This window comes from Pleurodeles waltl, chromosome 6 (assembly GCF_031143425.1).
Source record: "Pleurodeles waltl isolate 20211129_DDA chromosome 6, aPleWal1.hap1.20221129, whole genome shotgun sequence".
Taxonomy (NCBI): Eukaryota; Metazoa; Chordata; class Amphibia; order Caudata; family Salamandridae; genus Pleurodeles; species Pleurodeles waltl.
In genome coordinates, this window is record NC_090445.1 from 935,498,986 (window position 1) to 935,515,241 (window position 16,256).

Genomic DNA, 16,256 nt, shown 5'->3' on the forward strand with positions numbered 1-16,256 from the left:
TGAGTAGTGATTTCAAAGGCAAGATGCCAGAACCAGCAGACAGTATGAAGAGAAGAAAAATTACCAGAATTGCAACTGCTATTCAAACATTAAAAACAATGGGCCTGAATTAGAGTTTGGCGGAGGGGTTACTACATCACAAATGTGGAGGATTTCCTGTCCGCTGTATTTCGATCTCCATAGGCCATAATGGGATCGTAATAATGTAGATGGATATCTGGAACATTTGTGACCGGGTAACACCCCCTCCGTCGAACTCTAAATCAGGTCCCAGAACTGGTGTTTCAGCTCTTCTGAACTGTTCACATGAAAATAAGCAACTCACCGAAAAGAGCGTATTAAACCATCAAGTTTATGTTTTGCACAGCTCCAGTGCATTGCACGAAAGCAGGAATGTCTCTGTATCTTGTAAAAGATGGCTGTTTTGAATGTGATTTACATTAAACTGCATATACCATACATACTGTATTTTTTGCAGCAAATTACTAGTTGTATAATGGTGCAGTTAATTTGTCACTAATTGTATTTTGCATATTTCCAACAATCTAGTGACTTTGTGTGCAGTCACTAGATGCCAATAACCTAAGGTTTTTGTGGGAAAGTTTTGAGATGAGAATGTTTCCTTCATAAAGTACAGTCACGTCCCATGTTCCACATGCCAGAATTGCGTGTATCTGTGATCCAGATTTTTCAGAATTTTGGTCGTGCCACACAGTAATCCAGTGTTTATGTGCTGACCCTGTCTTTGACAATGATAGGTTCTGGATCTTGTCCTGAACTGGAATGGGCACACCAAAGGCACCCTCAAAGTGACAGTTGACTGCCATCCCACTCACGGTTTCATGCTTGAAGCAGAGTTGTAGCAGTACGCCATGTTTAGTTGATTATAGTTAAAGGAGTTATAAGCTGTTTTACTTGTGAGAAATGAATGTGTGCTTACAGACCCATCCATATAAAGTACTGCTGCTCATGATCGAACCTGGAATCCGGAACACAACAGCCTATGCAGTGCACATGTGTATGTGTGCTAGACGAGGAGAATGAGCTGTGAACAAGTGATACATACCTGCAGTTTCCATTTTGGAAGCCCACAGCCTAGACCAGAGTGCAAGATGGAGGAGAGATTTATTTCTCCAAACAGCATATATATTGCTGACACCTCCTAAATTGTAGGGCGAGGATCAGACACTATGGTGAGGAAATAGAAGATAGACTTTCATTAACAGTGCTAGGGCCCTTCCTTATGCAGTGGGTTGTTAATGACTGACTGCAACTGCCATTAGGTAGATAGCAGTGGGTACAGAATGAGACCTGCAGTATCTGTTGAAGGGGAACAAGTTCTTGTCTCTCTTCCTGACGTCTGTGAGGAGGGTTCATAAAAGGTTGGGTGCAGCCTGTTTACAACCATTTGTACTTTAGTGGTGTGCACTCCACCTCAAAACTGCCCTGCTGGCTCAGCATCATTGCAGACAAAGGTCAGGTCTGGAGGTTGGCCTGGCCAGGACACATGAGAGGAGAACCAACGCAAGCAAGCTCCAAGGAAGCAGGCCTGCAATATACATCCTCTGTCTGTGAAATCTGTACAACGATGGGAGCCCAAGACCCATTGGTGTTTGTTGTTGAGGCCTCGTTTACTGAGAAGGGGATATGTTAGTACTCAAGGACTACTAGGCAGCCAAGGGTTAGTGTCACACTGACAGCCAACTCTCCAGGGGCAAGGGGAACAACACTTGGAGGTCAATCTGAAGGAGGAATATTTGGACTATCATTGGTGCCAATGCATCCTGTCTGTGAGCGAGTTAGAGAATGAAATAGCAACCCTGTAAGTGGAGCTGATCGTGGAAGGAACTGTCAAAATTGACCCTGCCGTAGCGTCTGTCTAACAGATACTAAGCAGCTAAGCAGAAGGAATCTCAGTGCTGCCCTTTTGAGCACTGTGATCTTCAACCTTATTCCCCATCATAACACCTGGAGTTCTGTACCAGAATGGTAGGCATAACCAAAGATGGGATAAGCATCTACCTGTGGTCCATGGGCCCGTCCTGTCCTGTTGACCAAGTGATCTGAGAGGAATTACTGGGATGCACATAAAGAATTTATGGTCATAGCCTTGAGGCACTACATGCAGAAGGTACTGTCCGGTAACCGCTACATTCAGGAAGTGTCAAGTACTCATCGGAGTGCCAGAATGAGCGGCACCATGAGCCGTGATCTATAGCTGCCCAGAAAAGGCTCACCAACATAATCAACCACTCCTGCGGCAACCCTCCAAGTGATGTGTTGCATTGCTGGCTGCCACGCCTCCCTCGAAGACTGTTGTGTCTGCCTGGAAGCTCCCTGCTACCGTTAAGGTCCTACTGCTGCAGGAGGGCTGAAAGCCTATAAACTAGGTGAGAGAATAAAAGGGCCTAGGCCGAAAGACTGAGTGTTAATACCAAATAGGGGGGGGTAGCACAAGCTGCATCCCTAGGCAGTAGCTAGGCAGTAACTTAAGCTCTAGACTTGGGGGAGAAAACTGATTGAGACGAGGTGGGCAACGAGAAGTTGAGACCTCTTGCACCCTTGGAAGTATAAAGACACATTGTTATATTGGGTATCCTTGTATTACTGTATGTCAAGTAGAATTTTCTATGTTTTCCATGTATAAGGTACATGTCTTTCATACAAAGAGAAGCACTGGGGTTGACATTGATATTAGAGCACTGCTGCAGAGGTGTTGTTGATTACTGGTTCTGGTTGCCCACAGTAACCTGTCGGGGAAGCCTGTAAATGTTCATCTTCGCTACTACTGACAGGCCAGTCCTGAATGGTTATTTTTGGTCTTGTTTGAAGAATCATAGTAGGACCAGTCCTGGGACAGCAGTGGTAAAAGGCATCAACCCCCACAGTTGTAGCCCAATAGCCCCTGCCTACCCTGTGGCCCCCTGAACACGGTGTGACAGAAGAGTAATTGTGTGTGCCTAAGAATAGAATACTATCTGCAATATGTTTAAAGAATATTGCAAGTCACCTCATAGTTCCATGGGTCTTATAAAGGAACTGAGGGCCAGATGTAGCAAGCAGTTTTGCCCATTCTGTGTCTATGGGAAAATGTGTTCGTACATATGGCCCTGAGCCTTCAACCTCGTTCATTTAAATGGTCTTGAACCCTTGGGTGACTTGTTATATCCTTAGACTGCATGGCAGACGGTGCTTCATTCCTTATATGAGCAAAACAAGACCCATTGTATTATGATGTCAAGGTCTTCAGGCAATGACAGCCACGCCTCCATCTTTAAACGAAAGTCATAAATTAAATCAACAAAAGAAGAAAGATGAATTAGCTGGAAAATGTGCATGACAGTGAACTGTCATGTGGAAGAATACAAATTGTATATAACCTAATCGTTGCTTGCATACCCCTCTGTCACGATCTACCCGTGTGGGCTGAAGCTAAAAGGGGGCTTTTGACCCAAAAAAACATCACATAGTCTGCAGGTTGCCAAAAAAGTGTGGGGAAATACGTTAGGTGCAAGGTGCTCTCCCACCTCAGGAAACTGTCCCTATCTCCCCAAACCAGACTAAAACCCTGTGTTCCTCATAAAAAGAGGTATGACATCAGACTCATCAAGACACGGTTCAATTGGTGGTGTGTGCTAGATAAATGATAAGTATGATTACAAGGTAAGGAATAGAGTAATTTGAGTTGGTGACAAAAGTACCCAATACTTCGGAATTGTGAACTGAAAATATATTTTTGAATTGTGGGAATAGAAATATGAAGCCCTTAGTGGTTGACAACAAATGCCTCTTAGTAACTGATGGGCTATGTGAGGTTAAAGGGGAAGCAATAGGCCAAAACCTAAAAGACAAGGGCCCAAATTTAAGGATGGCCTTGTGCCATCTGATGCCACATTAGTGTCATTTTTCTGATGCAAATGTGACATTAGACTGCCAAAAAAGCTGTGCCATATCTACAAAATGGCGCAATGCATGTATTGCACCACTTTGCACCACATTATGCATGTGCCGGGCATAATATATGCAAAGGGAGCGTTCTGGCTCTCAGATGCCCACACAAATGTTGCAATGAAATCTGCAAGATTTCATTTCGCCATTTTTTACTTCATTTTCATGCCTGCTGAAAGAAGGCGTTAAATAGATGCACCCATTGGAATCAATGGGCCTCCTTGCTCTTTGCTCCACTAGCGTCAGAATTTTTGATGCTCGTGGAGCAAAGCGCCACAATAGCGTCAAAAAGTTTGACACTGTTGTTTTGTTTCTAATACTGCCATGGTCCGCCGAATCTTAAATACGGCATACACATAGTGACGCTGAGAGTAGCAGGTAGAGCTTAAGAAAAGTGATGCTCCACAATGTGAAGTGCCACTTTTCCTTAATCTGGGTCAAGGTATTGTTAATAAATCAGAATTAATCTCATTTGCACTAGCTCGCTATGACATAGATGATGGTGATAGAAGAAAGCTGTGATTCACTTAGTAGCAATGCACTCTAACAGTGATATGCTTGTTTTCATCGAGCAGCATATTCTGGAGCTGGAGGCCATGCTCTATGATGTTCTGCAGCAGGAAGCTGGGGCCAAAATGTCCGAAATCTTGTCTGAGACTGAGAAGGAGAAGCTGAAGTGTGCGGTGGAGCAATGGAAGCGTCAGGTTATGAGTGAGCTGCGCGAGAGGGACTCCCAGATTTTGCGTGAGCGCATGGAGCTGATCCAGCATGCCCAGCAGGTAGGAACTGTAATTACATTCATGTAACATAGTATTTCTCCCATTCTTTCCAGTGGCAGAACTCTTTCTTCCACTTGCGGCACGCAGACCTCCTTGTGAATTTACTTCAAATACCAGTTTGCCTTCACACACAACACTTTCTGTTTTTGACACAGTTTGCACCAGCATTTTAAAATGCCAAGTTTGTGCCCTGTTTGTAAGGTGGAGAATGGGACATTCAAAAAACAATTCAGACATTTAGGAGCATATTTAAAAGCCCCTAGCGCCACCGGAGTGTCACTTTTCGTGACGCTATGGTGGCGCTAAGCACTGCTCCATATTTTTTGTTGCAGTATGCTGTCTAGTAAATATGGGCCCCTCCGATGCAGTTTTCTGCATCAGAGGGGAATGCAATGAGTGTTGTGGTGGGCATTCCACTAGAACACCCATTGCTTTTGACGCTGCCTCTGATTTATGAGTTGTCTTAAACTTGAGGCAGCGCCAAAAACTAACGCCACCCCAGGGTGGCGTTAGCATGGCATAACGAGGAGGAATGCTTTTATTCCTCCTTGTGTTTTGCTTTTTCTATGTGTGCTGCATTCTGCAGCACACATGAAGAAGCAAAATGCCACGGACTATTGTTTACATGCAGGAAGGGACACTTTCCTGCACATTAACAATCATTCAAAATGATGCTTTGGTACTTCTATGTGTGCTGCATTTTGCAGCACACATAAAAGTGCCAAACAACCATTATAGATTGATTATGTGCAGGAAGAGTCACCTTCCTGCACATAAACAATCTATCCCCTCAATGCACACACCCTTGCACTAAGGTGCAAGGATGCCTGCGTTGGCGCGAGGCACCTTTATCCAGCGCCGGCACAGGGGGAAACGCAGGGGTGCTCCGTATTCCTCTAAATACGGCGCACCTCTGCATTTCTAAACTGGCGCAGCAGCACTTTAACATAAATCTGGGCCTTAATATTTCCATCATTTGTGAACCCAGGAAAAATGTCAACCAATTCCATGTGGGAAAATCATTGTATGCCATAATGTATAAAAAGCAAGGATTGAAGGTAAACTCAGCTGTTAATATGACAATACATGTGCTGCCCATGATAAAATGGTCTTTGGCTTTTTTACAGGCATTAGAATGGGTAACAGTTATGTTTGCCCACCTGTGAAGTAGTACCATTGCAAGGAGAATTTCCTGGACATTCGACTGCCTATACACTACACTCCCAAAAAGTGCCCTAAAAGAAACCTTTCACATTTGCACAGACTAGAAGTAATGGAACTGGTGAAAAACAACATGAATTGCTGGCTGGAGACTATTTGATGGATTTATTGATGTCTTCTATTAAACAAGATGTTTCCCTCATCCAAGAAGGCAAATATGCCTTGCATGATGATGAGTGGTGTTTGATCATGTTTGGCAGCCTGAGTCGAAGTATAGAGAGGATTGTTGCCTAGCCCAGTGGGCCAGGCGCAGAAACATTCCAACAACCAGTAGAATCAAGACAAGGCAGTTGCAATACTATATCAGAGATTTTGTGAACCCAATTGGATTGGCGGGAGCATGGGCCACACCACACAACAACCCCCACAGCCTTCATTGCACAGTCCGGCCCTGCATCACTTTGTATGAAGTGAAGATCAAGCACCTAACCAGGACTGTCATACCATATGAGATGCTTCTGAGTGCTTCCAAGTAGATGCAGCCCTCATTCACTTTTGTGAGTGCCACACAAGGAGTTGGCGGCTGGCATATGTTTCAGACCTGACACACTTTTGGCTATCATTCTTCATATATCCGTTACATACAGTAAAGACCTCTCAATCCCAGTGAGATAACAGTGCACATTTGTTGAACATTTACACTTTTGTGTAGGTTTACAGTTGTTTTGGTATTCACAAACACAGATTTAATAGTCAGTTTACGACTGCAAAGATCTGTATTTAAAAACCAGAGCTAGTCATATTTGTTTGAATCAGAACAAACATATTTAGCTCTCCTGTTGAGAAATGCCAAACCCACACTAATAATCACTACATAAAACATGCATATAATTATTAATGCAGCATCACAAAATAAAATGATGGACGGAGTGTTGAAACTTTTCGAACACTCACCCCCAGTCACAACCCAGATCTGTGACTGGGGTGGGTGTTTGCATTGTTCAGCACTCCGTCCATCATCCTTTTGTGTTGCTAAAGTTGCTCTATGTGGGAAGGGTACGCCCAGACGTGGGTCCCGTGCTCAATGTGCCACTGGATTTAAGCTAGCCTGGCTCATGAAGGGTGATACCCTGAAACTGGTCCCAAGATGCTTGTTTCCGGTCCAGGGAGGACCTGGCTTGGCAGTTCAGGCTGGACTGTTCCCATGAGGAACAGGGTCAAGATTGATTTGCATATGGCTGGGTCCAAACTGGGGTGGCATAGTGAGCAAAAGAACGATGGATTAAACCCAGATCTGTGACTGGGGTGAGTGGTTGAAAAGTTTCAGCACTCCATCCATCATCCTTTTGGTTTGCACTAGTGGGCCTGCAGCACTGGTTGTGCCACCCATATGAGTAGCTCTGTTAAACATGGCTCAGATCTGCCATTGCAGTGCCTGTGTGTGCAGTTTTAAATTACCAATTCGTCCTGGCATGTGTACCCACTTGCCTGGCCCAAACCTTCCCTTTTTATACATGTAAGGCACCCCTAAGGTAGGCCCTAGATAGCCCTATGGACGGGGTGCAGTGTATGTTCAAGGTGGAACATATAATGATGTGTAATAACTGTGAAATACTGCCTTATTTGTTTTTACAAGGCCTCTCTCTCTCTTAGGTTAACATGGGGACTGCCTTTAAATAAGTGTTTCCCTTTGGAAACAGGTAGAGATTTGGAGTTTAGGGTCTCTGAACTCACAATTCAAAAATACATCTTTTGGTAAAGTGGGCTTTTAAATTTTCTGTTTGAAAATGCCATTTTTAGAAAGTGGGAATTTTCTTGCTTAAACCATTCTGTGACTCTGCCTGTTTGTGTATTCCCTGTCTGGGTCGGACTGGCAGTTTGACTGTTTGTGAATCCCTTCTAGACAGTGACACAAAGGGAGCTGAGGGGTAGCCTGCATATCCCGATGGGCCATCTGGGCTAGAGCAGAAGGAGGAGTGGTCACTTACACCTGAATGGGCTGTGCCTGCCCTCACAGAGTGCATTCACCAACCCCCTGGTGTGAACCTGGAGCCAGGCCTGGGTACTGCGCCTTTGCCTGTGACTGTGATTTGCTGGGTTGGCCTACAGTTGATGCTTCTGCCTGAAAGAGGACAAAGACTGGACTTTGTGGTATATTCCTGCTTGTGAAGAATATCTAAGGGCTTGGACTGAGCTTGCCTCCTGTTTTGAAGTCTTAGGACCATCAGAGTCTTCCTCTACCAGCACTTGGTTTCTCTGCTGAGGCTCCTGCCCTGCCAAGTGGTGCCCTATCCAGTCCCTTGCCCTAGAAAGATGAAGCTGGTAGAACAAGGACTGAAATCCATGCACAGGGAGCCATGCGGGGAAAGTATTGATGCACCACCTGCAACACAGCTGTAAAAACGATGCGCCACCCACCTTGCAGCTGATTTCGATGCATCACCTGCTTCACAGCTGGAGAAACAATGCAACACAAGCCTTCAGCTGCTGAAAACGATGCAAACCCCATGCAGTGCAGTTTTCCATCACCGTGCGGCCGGATTTCTCACGCAAAATCACTGGGCGTCAAAATCTATGTGAGCCTGCATGGATCCGAGGTGCCCCATCTGGAAATCGACTCATTGTTCTCTTGCGGGAGAGTAAAACGATGCATTGCCCATCCGACCGGAGAAGAAATGACGCATGGCCTCACTTGCGAGTATGGAATCGATGCATCACTGACTTTTCCAATACACGCTCACACGTGCAGCTTTATTTTTTACGCAAACCAGGTACTTTGTTTAAAAACAACATTTCCATTGTTTTCTATGGAGTAAGACTCTTTTTACTTTAAATTAAAACATTCATAACTTGACTTGTGTATGTTGGATTTGTGTAATTTTGGTCTTGTTTGATTCAGCTAAATATTGCCTATTGTTCTAAACTTTGTAGTGTTTTCACTATATTACTGTGTGTTTTGTGTATGAATACTTTACACATTGCCTTTGAGATAAGCCTAACTGCTTGTGCCAAGCTACGAAGGTGGTGAGCAAGGGGTTATCTAAGTGTGTATCATCACTGCCCTGACTAGAGTTAGGATCCTTGCTTGGACAGAGTGCAAACTGATGCCAACCAGAGACCCCATTTCTAATAATTAAATTATATCCTATGGACATCGTAATATAGTGAGCGGCCCTAAGTCCCAAGCCCCATAATAGTTGCCTGCAACATTTTTTCTCATGTTGCAGGTAGCCATTCTGAGAACTCACTCATGCAGGAGCATTGCTCCAGCAGGGAACAAGTTGACCCAAGGGAGAAAAGGGCCCATGGGCCAATTAGAACACTCAATTTTGTTAAATTGGGTTTGGGGAGCTCTTACGAGAGTTCCTCAAACCCAACTGTCCAGATATATTCAAATATCTTCAGTCCTTAATTTCATAAAAAACTACAAAATAGATTTACACCACATCACAAAAAGCAAACTTCCTAGAACAAGATCCATCTTCCTGACAAATGTATTGTAATTCCGTACGGCAATGTTTGCAGTAGCAGTGTTAAAAGAAAATCTATGGAAAGCGCATAGGGATTTTGTATTTTTGAGCCCTCTTTTTTTTCCTCCCACTTGGCACATCATACTGAAACTTCCCTTGAAGAAACTGGTAAAAAAAAGATCACTTTTTTGGTAAATTTCCTGAAGATTTGTTAAACAGTGCTAAAGTTATTAGCAAACCATATAAAGCATTTCCTATTGATAACCTCATACATATATATAGTAGCATTAAATAGACAGTTATGATAGAAATAATGTACAATTATTGATTTTTTATTTCTTTCTTATAATAAACTTAATTAAAATATATAAATTACAATTTTAAACATGATTTATAAAAAAGTTAAACATATTTAAGTAAATAAAATACATAACTTTTAAACAAGTTTACTAAGAATTAAGTACAAATCAAAATGTTAGTGAGGGTGGGTATATATTTTTTTTTTAGTTTCAGGATAATAATAAATATTGAACAGTTTCTGGCAGCTAGAGTGCTTGCTGCTTCCTCATCTGAAGTACTCACTAACCCCCATATATATACTTGCTCTGTGCTGAATTTACGATTTATTTTTTTACACAAAATCGGTGCAAAGCTAACTCCAAATTTATACTTTGGCGCTAGACCTGTCTTGCGCCATAGTTGTGGAGTTAACATCATTTTTTGCTTGCAGGAAGCTATCATGTGTCAATGAGATGCAAGGTAGGCATTCCTGTGCACAAAATGACAATATGGCCCTAGTGCCATATTTATCCCCGTGCTAAAATCACGCATGGGGGAAGGGGCCTTAAATAATGGTGCTAACCTTGCTTAGCATCATTATATAACGCCTGGGTCAGGGCAGGCGTTAGGGGACCTGTGGGCCTATTTTCATGGTCAGAGGCCATGGAATGGGCCCACAGGTGCCCTTCCCTAGCCCCAGGGACACCCCCACCCACACCAGAGGGATGCCAGAGTATGGGGGGACCCATCCCAGGTGAGTGAGGTAAGTACAGGTAAGTCGTTTTCATTTATTTGCAAAGTGCCATAAGGGGACCTAACTTGAGCCCTCCTACATGGCACTGGGCCCAATGTCCATGCCCAGGGGACATATGTCCCTTGGGCATGGCCATTGGGGTGGTGGGCATGACTCCTATCTTTACTAAGACAAGAGTCATGTCCATGGGGGTCTTACGTCAAAAAACGACACTAGTCTGGTTAGAGGCATTTTTCATGCCTCTGCCCATACTAGCATCATCCTTTGATGCACAACCTCCTGTTCCCCCTAAGCCTCCCCCACCCAGCTAGCATCCTTTTTTATGACGCTAGCCGGGCCTCTCTGCTGGCTACCGTTATTCCATAAATATGACGCCCAGCCGGTGTCTTGGAATGGTGCTAGCCGGGGGTATACTTTTTCACCCAAAACTGCTTTAGCGCGGTTTTGCTTGTAAAAGTGTAAATATGCCCCTAAATATCAACCTGCACTTGCCCACTTCTAAGGACCAGCTACCAAATAGTCACACATTAGAAACATTGACAGAAAAACGGAAGGCAACATAACACAGTATATACAAAGAACACTTTACAGTGAAGCGAACAAGGAAAAGACAAATATGTCTGTTGCTTTTTTCTTTTTTATTCTTTTTCTTTCTACCAAACATGTAAAGAAGTGCAGCTAATGTATTTCATCTTCACACAGGCTTCCATAGATCAGACATAAAATAAGACATCATCTGCTTCTCTAAGCACACAGCTTATCAAAAATACATTTGCATATGCCATTTGCTTGAGGATTCATTGATCAACAAAATGGTTTAAGGGCAAAGTACAGAGGGGCATATTTACAATGGACTGGCACAGTGCAATGCTGTGCCAAAATTGGCAGTGGCGCTCTGAGTCATTTCTGAAATGCAGGGATGTGGGTATTTACAAAAATGTGTCTCACCCCTGTGTTTCCCCTAGCTCTGGTGCTAAATTTAGCTGTCAGCGCCAACATAGACATTCTTGCACCATAGTGCAAGAGTGTCTGCGTTGAAGGGAAGGATTGTTTATGTGCAGGAAGATGTCCCTTACTGCACATAAACAATCTACTATGGTGATCCGGCACTTCTATGCAGCTAACCTAGAAGTACCAAATCGTCATTATTTGAGGATTGTTCATGTGCAGGAAGAGACACCTCTCTGCACATAAACAATCATTCACAGTGGTTTTGCTGTTTATATGTGTGCTGCAGAAAACTGCATGGGGGGGCATATTTAAAAGGCAGCGTTAAGCCACAAAAAGAGGCCTAGCACCACTTTGTAAAAATGAGTAATGTATAGCGCTACTGGAGCCTCACAAAAAGTGACCCTTTGGTGGTGCTATGGGGCTTGTAAATATGCCCCAGAGTCTTTAAAAGAGTCATGTCCAACAGTCAGTCATTCGGTTTAAGTATCATCTTAGACTGAATGGCTGATTGTTGGATGTGACTCTTTGCCAGATATGGCTTGGATGGCTGATTTAAAGACGCTGTACTTTTGTCCTTAAACCATTTTGTTGATCAGCAGTGCATTGCCAGAGTATGTTCTAGTTAGCGTCATTAACTATAAATGATGAATCTCTGTTTTTTTAGTTCAAAACATTAATGTTGCTCTTGACATATTCACTGAATTATCCCCTTCTGTGCCCAGGACGTAATGGTTATGTCCTGAGGCACAGTGCCCGTGTGCCCAGGACGTAACCATTACGTCCTGTGCACAGAGTCCAGAGGGAGCACTAGCGCTCCGTCTGAGGGATTCCCCCTCCCACCCCCCAAGGCAGGGATGGAAGGGGAAGACCTTCCCCTTCCACCCCCCCTGTGACATCAGTGCGTGATCGCATGCTGATTGTCACAGAGGCCTCCTCCCATCGCCCTGGAAGCTCAGCTTCTAGCGCGATCGGACGATAAATGCAAAGCATTTCTCTTCCGATTACGTGGGGGAGGCCAAAGAGGCACCAAAGGGAAGGAAAGGAATTTCCTTCCCTTTGAAGTCTCTCTCTGCGTTTCAAAAGCCAGATTGTAAAGCAATCCGGCTTTTGAAACGCTCACTAGACACCAGGGATTTATTTTTCAAATGAAACTGGCATGAGGGGAGTGAACCCTTGGGCAAGGCTCGCTCCCAGGGGGGGCATTTTTTTTTAAGGCCTATTTTGCCCCCCCTGGGGGCAGATCTGCCTATTATTAGGCCGATCTGCCCCTAGGGGGGACAGAAAAATGTAGGCACCAGGGATAATTTTTTTTTCTTTTTTTGAGTGGTGGGGAGCGACCCCTTAGGCAAGGGTCGCTCCCCTGGGGGGCAAATTGTATTTAGGCCATTTCCGCCCCCCTCAGGGACAGATCGGCCGATTTTAGGTCAATCTGCCCCCAAGGGGGGCAGAAACCACTAGGCACCAGGGATCTTTTCTTTTGCGCCAATGTCACGCAAACATGCCGTAGGCAAGGGTCGCTCCCTGGGGGGATTGGGAGGGGGGGGGAAATGTATTTGAGGCCTTTAGGCCATTTCTGCCCCCCTTGGGGCCGGCTGATCTAGAGGCCAAAATCCACAGGTAGGCACTTTGCAAACAACACCTCTGTTTTCTGTGAAAAAATGTGATGTGTCCACGTTGTGTTTTGGGCCATTTCCTTTCGTGGGCCCTAGGCCTACACACACAAGTGAGGTACCATTTTTATCGGGAGATTTGGGGGAGCGCTGGGTGGAAGGAAATGTGTGGCTCCTCTCAGATTCCAGAACTTTCTGTCACCGAAATGAGAGGAAAAAGGGTTTTTTTGGCCAAATTTTGAGGTTTGCAAAGGATTCTGGGAAACAGAACCTGGTCAAAAGCCCCACAAGTCACCCCATCTTAGATTCCCCTAGGTTTCTAGTTTTCAAAAATGCGCTGGTTTGCTAGGTTTCCCCAGGTGTCGGCTGAGCTAGAGGCCAAAATCCAAAGGTAGGCACTGTTTTCTGTGAAAAAATGTGATGTGTCCACGTTGTGTTTTGTGCCATTTCCTTTCGTGGGCGCTAGGCCTACCCACACAAGTGAGGTACCATTTTTATCGGGAGACTTGGGGGAATGCTGGGTAGAAGGAAATTTGTGGCTCCTCTCAGATTCCAGAACTTTCTGTCACCGAAATGAGAGGAAAAAGTTTTTTGGGGGTCAAATTTTGAGGTTTGCAAAGGATTCTGGGTAACAGAACCTGGTCAGAGCCCCACAAGTCACCCTATCCTGGATTCCCCTAGGTCTCTAGTTTTCACAAATGCACAGGTTTGGTAGGTTTCCCTAGGTGCCGCTGAGCTAGAGGCCAAAATCTACAAGTAGGCACTTTGCTAAAAACACCTCTGTTTTCTGTCAAAAAATGGGATGTGTCCACGTTGTGTTTTGGGGCATTTCCTGTTACCGGCGCTAGGCCTACCCACACAAGTGAGGTATCATTTTTATCGGGAGTCTTGGAGGAACGCTGGGTGGAAGGAAATTTGTGGCTCCTCTCAGATTCCAGAACTTTCTGTCACCGAAATGTGAGGAAAAAGTATTTTTTTAGCCAAATGTTGAGGTTTGCAAAGGATTCTGGGTAACAGAACCTGGTCAGAGCCCCACAAGTCACCCTATCTTGGATTTCCCTAGGTCTCTGGTTTTCACAAATGCACAGGTTTGGTGGGTTTCCCTAGGTGCCGGTGAGCTAGAGGCCAAAATCCAAAGGTATGAACTTTGTAAAAAACACCTCTGTTTTCTGTGAATATATGTGATATGTCCACGTTGTGTTTTGGGCCATTTCCTTTCGTGGGCGCTAGGCCTACCCACACAAGTGAGGTACCATTTTTATCGAGAGATTTGGGGGAACGCTGGGTAGAAGGAAATTTGTGGCTCCTCTCAGATTCCAGAACTTTCTGTCACTGAAATGAGAGGAAAAAGTTTTTTTTGGGTCAAATTTTGAGGTTTGCAAAGGATTCTGGGTAACAGAACCTGGTCAGAGCCCCACAAGTCACCCTATCTTGGATTTCCCTAGGTCTCTAGTTTTCACAAATGCACAGGTTTGGTGGGTTTCCCTAGGTGCCGGTGAGCTAGAGGCCAAAATCTACAGGTAGGCACTTTGCTAAAAACACCTCTGTTTTCTGTCAAAAAATTGGATGTGTCCACGTTGTGTTTTGGGGCATTTCCTGTTACCGGCGCTAGGCCTACCCACACAAGTGAGGTATCATTTTTATCGGGAGACTTGGGGGAACGCTGGGTGGAAGGAAATTTGTGGCTCCTCTCAGATTCCAGAACTTTCTGTCACCGAAATGTGAGGAAAAAGTATTTTTTTAGCCAAATTTTGAGGTTTGCAAAGGACTCTGGGTAACAGAACCTGGTGAGAGCCCCACAAGTCACCCCATCTTGGATTCCCCTAGGTGCCTAGTTTGCAAAATAATGCACAGGTTTGGTAGGTTTCCCTAGGTGCTGGCTAAGCTAGAGGCCAAAATCCAAAGGTATGAACTTTGTAAAAAACACCTCTGTTTTCTGTGAATATATGTGATATGTCCACGTTGTGTTTTGGGCCATTTCCTTTCGTGGGCGCTAGGCCTACCCACACAAGTGAGGTACCATTTTTATCGGGAGACTTGGGGGAACGCTGGGTAGAAGGAAATTTGTGGCTCCTCTCAGATTCCAGAACTTTCTGTCACCGAAATGAGAGGAAAAAGTGTTTTTTGGGTCACATTTTGAGGTTTGCAAAGGATTCTGGGTAAAAGAACCTGGTCAGATCCCCACAAGTCACCCCATCTTGGATTCCCCTAGGTGTCTAGTTTTAAAAAATGCGCTGGTTTGCTAGGTTTCCCAGGTGCCGACTGAGCTACAGGCCAAAATCCACAGGTGGGCATTTTGCAAAAAACACCTCTGTTTTCTGTGAAAAAATGTGATGTGTCCACATTGTGTTTTGAGCCATTTCCTTTCGTGGGCGCTAGACCTACCCACACAAGTGAGGTACCATTTTTATCGGGAGACTTGGGGTAACACAGAATAGCAAAACAAGTGTTATTGCCCCTTTTCTTTCTCTACATTTTTTCCTTCCAAATGTAAGGCAGTGTGTAAAAAAGACGTCTATTTGATAAATGCCCTGTAATTCACATGCTATTATGGGCACCCCGGAATTCAGAGATGTGCAAATAACCACTGCTTCTCAACACCTTATCTTGTGGCCATTTTGGAAATACAAAGGTTTTCTTGATAACTATTTTTCCTTTTTTTATTTCAGCAAATGAATTGCTGTATATCCGGTATAGAATAAAAACCCATTGCAAGGTGCAGCTCTTTTATTGGCTCTGGGTACCTAGAGTTCTTGATGAACCTACAAGCCCTATATATCCTCGCAACTAGAAGAGTCCAGCTGACGTAACGGTATATTGCTTTCAAACATCTGACATCGCAGGAAAAAGTTACAGAGTAAAACGTGGAGAAAAATGGCTGTTTTTTACCTCAATTTCAATATTTTTTTATTTCAGCTGTTATTTTCTGTAGGAAACACTTGTAGGATCTACACAAATGACCCCTTGCTGAATTCAGAATTTTGTCTACTTTCAGAAATGTTTAGCTTTCTGGGATCCAGCATTGGTTTATCACCCATTTTGATCACTAACTGGAAGGAGGCTGAAAGCACAAAAAATAGTAAAAACTGGGTATGTCCCAGTAAAATGTCAAAATTGTATTGAACAATTGGGTTTTCCAATTCAAGTCTGCCTGTTCCTGAAAGCTGGGAAGATGGTGATCCAGCCACTGCAAACCCTTTGTTGGTGCCATTTTTAGGGAAAAAACCACCAGCTGCCATCTGCAGCCCTTTTTTCCCATTTTTTTGAAAAAAATAAATGTTTCACTGTATTTTGGCTAATTTCT

The 16,256-nt window shown here is 44.2% G+C and overlaps 1 protein-coding gene across 6 annotated transcripts in view; it reads left to right on the top strand.

Moving 5' to 3' along the window:
• Positions 1-16,256, top strand: part of JAKMIP3 (Janus kinase and microtubule interacting protein 3) — a 698,412-nt gene that overhangs the window by 541,636 nt on the left and 140,520 nt on the right. For all 6 annotated transcript variants that reach the window (XR_011204932.1, XM_069239747.1, XM_069239745.1 and 3 more), the window contains one exon: positions 4,524-4,727. Coding sequence is in view for 5 of the 6 variants with exons in the window: in XM_069239747.1 (XP_069095848.1) it covers positions 4,524-4,727 (204 nt within the window). In the remaining variant the exon portion in view is untranslated. The remainder of the gene's footprint in view (positions 1-4,523; positions 4,728-16,256) is intronic.